The sequence below is a fragment of the Ciconia boyciana genome, chromosome 5 (assembly GCF_034638445.1).
Source record: "Ciconia boyciana chromosome 5, ASM3463844v1, whole genome shotgun sequence".
Lineage (NCBI taxonomy): Eukaryota > Metazoa > Chordata > Aves > Ciconiiformes > Ciconiidae > Ciconia > Ciconia boyciana.
The window spans coordinates 34,210,271-34,221,060 of NC_132938.1; the positions used below are offsets into that span (position 1 = coordinate 34,210,271).

General features: G+C 36.3%; 1 protein-coding gene across 3 annotated transcripts in view; it reads left to right on the forward strand.

Annotated features, from left to right (window-relative positions):
* The window catches only part of SLC7A2 (solute carrier family 7 member 2), a 60,630-nt gene extending 51,649 nt beyond the window's left edge, over positions 1-8,981 (forward strand). For all 3 annotated transcript variants that reach the window (XM_072862816.1, XM_072862819.1, XM_072862818.1), the window contains exons 9-12: positions 784-983; positions 1,298-1,464; positions 2,443-2,551; positions 3,144-8,981. In XM_072862816.1, the coding sequence (XP_072718917.1) occupies positions 784-983; positions 1,298-1,464; positions 2,443-2,551; positions 3,144-3,331 (664 nt within the window). In that variant the 3' untranslated portion in view covers positions 3,332-8,981. The remainder of the gene's footprint in view (positions 1-783; positions 984-1,297; positions 1,465-2,442; positions 2,552-3,143) is intronic.
* Positions 8,982-10,790: the final 1,809 nt, after the last annotated feature.

Consider the following 10,790-nt stretch of genomic DNA (forward strand, 5'->3'; position numbering starts at 1 on the left):
CAAATCATTGCTTTGTATTACCCTAGTCAGAAACATAAGGCCAGACAAGTGTTTCAAGATGTGGTAGCCCTGGAAGAGAGTACAAATATTCTCTCTCAATGAGTGAGATTATAAATACTTGTCAGTAAAACTCTGGTATCTGTTCTGTTTGTAAAGCTATGGAATAATATTGACATATTGGTAGCTGCTGCTCATGTTATTATGTATTGCTCTTTTTAACTTAAAAAGTCAGTCTTTATTACTTAAGGCTAAGTAATTAACTTTGAAAAGTATAACAGCTTAAATGTTGCAATAATTTACACTTTAAAAGAGAAGACTATTTTATTCCATAGTGACTTGTTTAACAGATGTATTTTTAAAAATATACTTAAATTCTAACAAAGCAGGTATAAAATTTCAGTTTATGCCAGTTAGTAGGCCTCTTACAATACAGAAAGCAAGTCAGAAAGAAGCATCCCTACCCTTTGCCTGCCATTGACCACCAGACCCTGTCCCCTCTTTTTGTACGAGACTGGTCATTTATTTGACCCATTGGTGTATTCATGTAGCTTAAAAAACTGCCCCAAAAATCCCCAAACAAAGCCAGCAAAACAGTGAGTTGCCATAGTTTGTTTATATACAGTAGTGACTAATAATATATGCTGTTGCAGTGCAGTTATAAATTGGGAAATTGTAAATGTCTACTGCAAAGAATTTAGTATTTAAATACATTCCTAGAGTGATACTGCTTCAAATCCCAGAGTAAGCTTAATGTTTTTATTATCCTGTTTGTTTTATGCATAGGTACCAACCCAGTTTAACTTACGAGCAATCAAAATATTCTCCAGAAAAAGCAGCTTTGGCTGCATCTGAATCTGCAGTAAGTGAATCACAGATAAATATGATACAACAGAATCACTTCAGTCTTCAGGCCCTGATTAATCCATCCAGTTTACCTACCGAGCAGACTGCAACCACTGTTAACTTTTTAGTGGGTCTCTTAGGTAAGTATTCAGCTGTCCAAATTTACATAATGCTCAAACTCATTAATTAACATAAATAATGGGATTTTATTAAAGACAAAATTAAAAATCCAGTGATAACATGCCTTCTTTCAGTCATGTGTCATTCTGCAGAATGCTTTTATACTTCTTGTTGAATCTAATCTGTAGTCTACTATATTTTCCTTTAATTAAACATTTTCATGATAACATTTCATACTGAAGACCTGCTACCATTCTTCTTAAAAGTCACGTCCTCTTCCATGCAGAGATTAAGTGACCTCTTTCCCATTTCCATTGTTTTGTTTTTCACACAGCTTGCTTGGTTTGTGGCTTGAGTATCCTCACTACTTACGGGATTCATTTCATTGCTAACTTGGAGCCCTGGAGTATTGGCCTTCTTGCTGTGTTGGTGGCATCCTTCATAGTTACCATTCTCCTCATCCAAAGGCAGCCTCAGAACCAGCAGAAAGTGGCCTTCATGGTGAATAACATATTCTCTATGTTATTCTCTAATGAGAGGTTTGGATGGATTCTAACAAATGGGAGAGGGGCAGAAAGAGAGACAGATGGTCCTTTTTCAAGCAGTCTTTTCATTACTGCACTGCCACTATCGCAGGTTTTTTGGTGAAGGTAAGGGTAGCAGATGCTCACGGCTGAATCATCGGCATATGCAGTCCAGTCCAGATCTTCTCAGGACTAGGGAAAGGGTTTCATTGCCCACAGATTGAATGTATGACATGCACAGGAACATGGCTGCAGAAAATGGCTGTACCACTGATGCTGGTGTGAACAGCTGCTGTTACAACTAGTGGATCTGGCAACACAGATCTTCTAGGTATTCCTTTAGGCGTATCCTCAAAGTGCACCTTGCTGAGACCCAAGTAATTTTAGACCTCAATTTAAGCACTTGGAAACTGGAAAACGATTCAGAAACTGATTAGTGTACAGTCACTTTTCTGTGTTGTGTGCAATGCTTTGGACCACAATACAGTTCACACCTCCCAGAGTATAATCCTTTCATTTTGAGCTTTTACTTTTGTTCTAAGATAAGTTATTTAATGGAGAGTATTTAATGTAAATAATGAAGTATAGTGACGAAGGTCAAGGAATCTGGTGGAGTTGGGGGGGCATTTCAGAAAGAAGGGATATATATAAATATATAATATTTTTAAGCTGTAGATACAGGAATTCATTAGTATATGTTCAGCACAAACTGGAAAGTTTTTCTACACAGACTTAGAGAATATATATTAAACATAATGTATTTTAAAAGTTTAAGATATGTAGAAACTGGTGGTTAAACCCAGTGAAAAAGAAAATTTCACTATATTCCAATTAAAAAAAAAATTAAATTCTCTTTTAGTGATTAGATGTGTCACCTCTAGTTTGTGTTGTATTACTGAAGTGTGACATGCAAGAAATTGTATTTAATACAAACATATTAAATATTTCCTTTTAGGTTCCACTATTGCCATTTTTGCCATCATTCAGTATCCTGGTAAATATTTACTTGATGGTACAATTAAGTGGAGACACTTGGATCAGGTTTAGCTTCTGGATGGCACTTGGTAGGTACTTCTGTTCATTTCAGTCACCTCTTACGTTAGGAGTCATAAGTCCCATCTTAGAACATTTGATTCTCTTCCTTTAAAAATTTGAACAAAAGTCTGTGTTTTAATAAAAGTCAGCTGATATTTCTGATCAAAACAAGAGCATGACTCAGAAGGGGTATTTATATGCAGTCAAAATTGTAAATACAGTTCTGAGGTAATAGGAAGAATCAAAGTTAGAGGACTAGTTCCAATAAGCCACAAGTTTTTTTTCCTAATAAGTATAGCTAAAATTGTGCAGAGACCTGTTTGTAACAGCTTTCTTCCCAGTATATGAGTCATTCTGCTTTAAGATATGGAAAATTGTATTAATTCCATCTAGACATAAATTAGAGATAGTAGTTTCCATGACCTATTAGAACATTTAATTATGCAAAAATTATGCACTGGAATTTCCATAGAAACAGGGAAGACCTGAATCATGAGCTCTGATTCAGATACCTGAAAAAGAAACTTGTTTTGGAAAATATGTTCAGCCAGAGAGTAATAACTACTTTTCAATGCACTACTTGCCTGAAAACCCTATTAACTTTTTTTTTCCTTTTGGAAGGCTTCCTCATTTACTTTGCTTATGGCATCAGACACAGTCTTGAAGGTCATCGTAGCGATGGAGATGACGATTCTTGTTCAGAAAACAGTGGGTTGCAGGAAAAGAACCCTGTGGAAGAAGTGGATGAACCTGAAAATGCAAATGAAAGTGATCAATTTCTTGCACGTGAGAGGACAAGTGAATGTTAATCTATGCAAACATACAAGTCTTTTAAACCTATAATTGACGTTTTACTTGCGGACTGAAATTTCAAAAGCTTTCTGCCAACATTGTGCCTCTTGAAAGTGTTTACTACAAGGCCTGGCTGATATTTTGGACAAGCTGCTAATCCATCTTCATCATTTCAGAACTGACAGCATGGAGATTAAATTAAAAAACAAACGAGAAGTACCCTTTGTCAAGCAAAAATTTGGATGCATTGTTTGAACTGTCATCCAAAATCACTGGCAATCACAAAATATGAAGAATTTTAGAACTGCCTGCAAGAAGTTCTGAATATTTGACACTGCATTGTGAACACAAGTGCCTTTCGTACCTTCTCCTTATCTCTGTTACATGTGTTGGTCACAATCTAATAGCTCTCTTCCTTCTACAGAAGTAATTCTCATGGGAGATAAATTGCAGACAGGGCTGGAAAGTATTTGCAAAATTAATGGTAATTGTACAGATGTGATACTTTGCAAAAAGTAGAGGATCATGTATTTATAGAAAAAGAAATAATTGCTTACCTTTACTAATCAGTAGTCATGGAGAACTCAAACAGTAAAGATACTTCAAAGGCTTTTAGTCCCTCTAAATAGTATTCAAGATTTCTACTTATGTGAATTCCTTTCCTTTCAGAGATGCTGTGTGTATAAAACAATACTCCCAAGAGGAGCTATGTTGTTTTCTGCAAAAGCATCTGGGAAATAATCTGTTGGTCACAGTATTGACAGTGACATTCGTATGTGATTTAGCAAGTATTGTGCTTTTGATTTCAGAGGGGCCAGGATTTTATCCCTGACTACATAATTTGGTACTTACATACAGCAGTCATCAAATTTTCCTCCTTACTACTCATTTATTCCCCCTATACTTTCTTCTCCTTTATCATGTGCCAGAGCTCATATTTCTGAGATTAGTTGTTACACATTGCTTCTCCTCAAAAAAATTAACACACAAAATCCCAGCTGCCTTTGCAGATGAAAGGGGAGGTTAAAAAAACAGAGGCCTAGGCTTTGGAAAAAATACTCGTCAAAACAGTATTTCAGCGCTTCACTAAGCCTTAAACATACATTAGCACAGCAGTTTTTCATGAGCCAAGCCTACATCCACAAATCCATTCATGTGGATAGGCTGTCCAAATGCTAATTTATGTAAAGAACCAAATTGTTGCAGCAATGCTGGGTGAACAATTATTTTAAAGCTAGTGAAAATGGAAACTGTTCTTCTTTCAACATAAAACTCATGTTACCTGTCAAAGGTGCCCAGATATTTTAACACTTTTTCTCAGCAAGTAGTAGGCTCAAGTGCCATGAAGGATTCCACAATATAAAGTTATTTTGCAAGAATGTATTTATAAAAATAACTTCCCTAAAGTAAGAACTGTCATGGACTTTGTCATGGAGAATTGCAATCTGTTGATGGTACTAAATCGTTGGTATTAATCTCTGTTGTTAGGTATAAAAACTTCAGATCCCGTGAGAGCTATGCTGGTTGACAGCGAAAAGCACCTTACTTTTTATAATAGCTGGAATTTCACCAAAAAAAGAAAAGAAAGAAAAAAAAAATACACTAGTTAGGCTGCTTCTGTCTCTCTCCTGTTCTTTTTCACAGCAATAGATTCACGCTTTTTAATCTTAAAACAACTTCTGTTGTTGTAAGAGAGTAGCGTGCCTAAATGTTGAAGGGCAGAAGGACAAGTGCTTCTTGATAGAGAACCCTGCTATGGGCTGATATCCCACCGTGGAGCAGGTGTGAGGTTTTCAGCCTGATCCTTTCTTCTCAGCTTGAACTGGGAGGAGAGGGTCCTGCAGTGCTGGCAGCAGCGAGCGGATAGGTGTGTGCTGTTGCACCAGTGGCCTCTACTGGCTACGCAGAGTTAGGAGTAGCAATCTGATAATAAGAGGCATGCAATGGGTAAAACATCCACCTCTTAAGTGAGGTTCCAGCGTATACATCCTCTAACTGCAACTGCTGTTGTCCTAAGGACCGTTGTTCTAGCGACTGGTGGTCCTTAAAAATGGATGGGACACAGAGGATGAGGAGAAACTATAGGGTAGGTGGCAATGGGATACTATTTTTTAATATATCCGAATCCATCCAGAATTGATTGTAAGTTATAGCCACTTTTTTCCACAATTCATTATTGTTTTACAAATGCCATTAAAGAAAGACTCAAATCTCATATTAGACTAATACACGTAGATGCTATGCTAAGTACATATTTGATTGATAGGAATAGATAGGAATTCTCAGGGCAGTTCCTAGATGTACTGATAATTTTCAATACCTCTATTCAGTGAATGAAAGAGCTGGCTATGTCAGTTGGATCTGCTATTTTAATTGTACTTCTCAACTGGGGCCCATTTTTATCCCCAAAATGACAAAAGAACTATATGTTCTTATTTGAAATATTAGAAATTTAAGACTTTCCAGGCTCTTGAAAGGAATCCAATATAGTAATTCTTAGATATGTCAAAACAAAGGTTCTATTTATAAGTAACCAAAAAATTGAGTAAATGAATGTGTGTTGTGTTGGTCTTAATCCCCCAAGTATTTGAAACAGAGAAGCCGATGCTTTTCCTGATCAGCTGCAACTCTGTCAAGAGCATGGCTTCTTCAGTGGTTATACTTTCAGAGGACATTCTTAACCTGTCTTGCCCAGTACTCTTAAATCCTCAGCTGCAAAAAATGCCATTGCTGTGGGAGCGAGTCAGCAGTGCTCAGGCAAAGCTTTTGCATGATGTCTTTACAAGCCTACAGTGAAACACAGCTCTTTTCAAATTCCTTACACATCTTGGTGTGTGGGAAGCAGAGACTTACTTTTTTCTATGGTTGCTGATGCCACAGAGCAGGCAAGCCAGGCTCCCAAGATGCAAACTGCTGCTGTTCTGTGATGTGCAAGGAAGATCCCATTCCCTCCCAAGGCCATCATATAGAATGTATGTGTGCACGCCTGTCTATATGTTTGCATCTGTCTGACATTAGCCCATAGTGATTTTGATGTACTGATTAAAATAATTTCTATACTGCACTGGAATTTTCCTTTGAAGGGATACTGTCAATATAATAAACTTCTGACTAAAGCAGGTGTTAGCTAAGGCTTCTGGAGATAGAGAAAATGAATTTTCCAGCTTATTTACCTAATGGATGTGTCAGCACTTTGTATATTGACAGTTTGCCCTTTCATTTGTATGAATATGCCTCCCCCTTTGTTAGAGAAATTAATTATATAAAAATAAAAGAATGTGCCTGTACTAATGTTGCTAAGGGCGATGGGAGCAGCTGCAGCACAGGAACTATACACTTAACTAATGAGATATAAAATGAAATTAAAGGAAAGTCATTGTATTCTTGATTGCTTCAACTGCGCTAAGCTTATTTATATGTGTATATAGATAAAGTCATTAGTAGTCAGCAGCTGAGTAAGAACACAACAAGCCAGAAGTAAGATATTTATGCTAATTTTGGTATGCATTTGTATATGCAATCTTGAAATTCCAGATGCTTTAGTGGGACTTTGCAGGAGCAGGCCATGTGAAGGACAGCCCCGCTAGTCCTTGTACAGGAGCCATGTATGAAACAAATCCTGGTTTTGTTCTTGCGTTTGCTGTATGTCTGTATTTGCTGAGAGAGCAGCTGAAAGCACAAGTCCAGCGGAATTAAATAGTTGTTGTTATTTTTTAACATAGTTGTTGATATTGTAAATTGTTCTGTGCAAATAATAATGGTATGTGTTAATACAAATTATCTATTATTAGAGGTAGCTTATTGGGTTTTTTTCTTCCTTTGTAGAAAAATTCCTCCAAAAACTTTATTTTTGTTGGTACATTCTGGATGTGCTTTTAGATAGAGGAATTATTCTTATCTAGTTGGTTTTAAGAAAGTAAGCCAAAGCATATTTAAGGGAGAACAAATAAATCTTTTTGTTCTGAGGGGTAAGAGGTAAGATAACATTTCTGTATAATTCATGTTAACTGAAGTGATTTTCTTGTGGTATTCCAGTCCTAATTCTGCAATAGGAAATTTTATGATGTATCTTAGATGTCATTGTCTGTTATCCTGGATAAAACTATTTTGTTAATAATAGTATGCTTTTTCCTGCACAACAAATGCCGGTTAGATTCCTGAAATCTGTCATATTATGTTTATGTCACTGTGTGTTAAAGCCATTTATATTACCTGCTGTTAGAGAATTATCAGTAATACATGTCAATAGTAGTGATAGAGGGTTACTTATATACTTACTTAGGAATTTAACTATGCCATCCAGAAACTTCAAATGATACAATGAATTTAGAGGCAAAACTTGGTGAAGCTTAAATATATATAGATGATAAATGTACAAGTATAGCCACCTTTCCCCCAAAATTTATGCGAAGAAATATATATTTTTAAGAAATAAAAGGCATACTGTTTTCATGGAGGTTTTAATAAGTGCCAATATCAGATGTGCCATAAGCACATCTTTCAAGATATTCAGCACATCTTGAAAGCTGAACAACCTGGGTGAAATCCATGACAGTGCAGGAAATCTGTGTGGGACTGTGCAATCGTTTTAATCAGGTGTGATGCCTTTGACATTAAGGTGCATTTTGTACAGTAGGAATTTAATTCACATGATGGCTGGCATGTGTTACTTGATTACATAAAAAAGAAAATAAAAGCACTTTTTAATGCTCTTGGGCCCCAGTTCTTCCTAGACTTGCCAGGAAGTTTGTACAAATTACAGTACGCTCATTGAAAGCACTGGGATTACTCAGTGTTAGGCAAATACATACTTTACAGAAAGATCAGATGGTATTTCATATAGTGTAGGATCTTTGTATTTGTTTTTAATTTCCTGTACCTTTAGTATTTCTTTCTGGTATATGTTTTGAGGACCTCTGCATTTTTAATAGTTGGACCTTTCCAAAGATAAATACAACGTCTTTACCATCTCCTGATCTGTTTTCCATTTGATTTTAGAAATCAAACTCCTTAACATTAGCTAAGTCAAAGGATTTCTGTGCGTAGACATGTATTACAAAGAAATATGTATATATATCATTATTTTTATTGTCAGTTGGACAAATTGTGTTGTCTTTGTATGTTTTCACTGAGCCTTGTGCCAGGTAAACTCCAGCTTCACCAGCACAAGTTTAGTTGGAGTCAGGACAAAGGATAAAAGGATTTGAATGTTTAGGAGGGCTTTTTTCTTTTGTTACCAGAAAGTAAAGCATGAAATATGTGTTACATGTCTTTAAAGATAGTTATGTGTGCATCATTTTAAAAAACATTAGTGTTCATACCCATTTTAACTTTTCCTTTTGTTCATACGTGCATTGTAGTGATTATTTCTGTATTATAAGCTGCTGAGCATTTAAAATGTAGATAGAATAATTATGATGCAACTTAAACTACAAATTTCTATTTCTTTGAATTGCTCTACCAAAATGAAGTCTTGAATTTTTATGAATGTAAAAATGCTTATATTTAAGTATATGGTGCTTGTTTTTTCACTTTCACAATAGAATTGTAATCAGCGATATTTTTAGTTACCTTAGTTACAAATTCTGATGGAAATTACATTGCTCTTCATTTACTGTAAAATGTGCTTCACGGGATAACATTGTGCATTTCTTCTGTATTTTTTAAATAAAGCTGAGTATCACTCGTATGTACTCATACAACAGCTTTAACTTTAACCACCACTATAGTTTTAGTAAACACTAAAATAATATTGTGACTTGATAACCATTAGTGTGTCAGATATCTCATGTCATGACATTATACAAACCATAACTCATTTTAAATAAATAACGTGATAGCTCGTATGGATTTTATAGAGGGCAAAAAAACAACCGTGTTTTATGTTTAAATCCTGTGTTTTCCAGTGGTCTGGAGATGGGGATAGTAGCAGCATTTGTTTCATACTTGCTTCCAAGCACTCAAGAAGTCACTGAAATAGAGAATAACACCCTTTGATTTGGGCATTTTGTCTTACAGTGCCAAACCAGAGATGATGTTAGGTTTGATTTCCAGAGGGAGTGAGTAGCCCTCAGTGTTCATGGTGCTTAACTTTCTGAAGCACCAAGCCTTGTCCTGGCAGCATCCAACCTCAGAGTTGGATGGATATACTCACTGTTGTCTCCTTTTTCCCTTTGTGGAAAACAAACAAACAAAAACAAACAAAAAAACCCTTCCTCAACATTGAACAGTACTGTAGGTATATCAGGAGAATAAAAGCCTGAGTCTGGGCAATGGATAACAATAGCCTTGACACTGAGAACCACACTCCCAGGGCAAGCTTATCATCTGGCACTGTTTTTAAAGACATTTGGGCAGTCATCTTCGTTCATAGACTTAAGAGTAGCTATGACTTTGGGTTTTTTTCTGAGGTATACTGCAACTCTTTTATGTAATTCCTTAAAATTTTTCAGATTATTAACAATCACCTTATCATACATACAGATTTACTAAGACTGATCTTGAAAAGCTTGGTCCCATGAAGCAGTGGGAATATGGCCACTGATTTAAATGAGGACAAGAGTCATTCTGCAAGTATCCCATTTAAAGCATTGACCTGAAAATACGTATTGAAGCTATCAGTTTACTCATGTGGAGAACTGGGGTCGTTACATGTAGGTTTACATTAGTTCTTCTGATGACTGTAAATGAAAATGTAACTAGTTTTTTGTGCATATCCATTTAAAACTAGGAAACTTAAAATTCATAAAATCACCTTCTTCATTGTATATCTATATAGGAAAAAGGTGTATATGTCAGCTTAAATGTTGTGGTTTAGCCCCAGTCGGTAATAAAGCACCACATGGCTGCTGGTTCACCCGCCCCCCGCAGTGGGATCAGGGAGAGAATCAGAAGAGCAAAAGTAAGAAAACTCATGGGTTGAGATAAGAACAGTTTAATAATTGGAAAAACAAACAAACAAACAAAAATAAATTGTAATGAGAAGGAAAACAACAAGAGAGTGAGAGAGGAACAAAACCCAGGGGAAAAAATAAAACAGTGATACAACCGCTCACCACCCACCGACCGATGCCCAGCCAGTTCCGAGCAGCGATCACTCCCCCCAGCCAACTCCCCCCGGTTTCTATACTGAGCATGACGCCATATGGTATGGAATAGCCCTTTGGCCAGTTTGGGTCAGCTGTCCTGGCTGTGCCCCCTCCCAGCTTCTTGTGCACCTGGCAGAGCATGGGAAGCTGAAAAGTCCTTGACCAGTGTAAACACCACTTAGCAACAGCCAAAACATCAGTGTGTTATCAATATTATTCTCATACTCAATCCAAAACACAGCACTATAGCAGCTACTAGGAAGAAAATTAATATCCCAGCCAAAACCAGGACATTAAATATGTCTTAAAATTAATGCAGCCTGTTATTTCCAAATGCTATTACCATATTTTCCAAAATATACTAGTATTTGGAGCTCAGTCACCATTA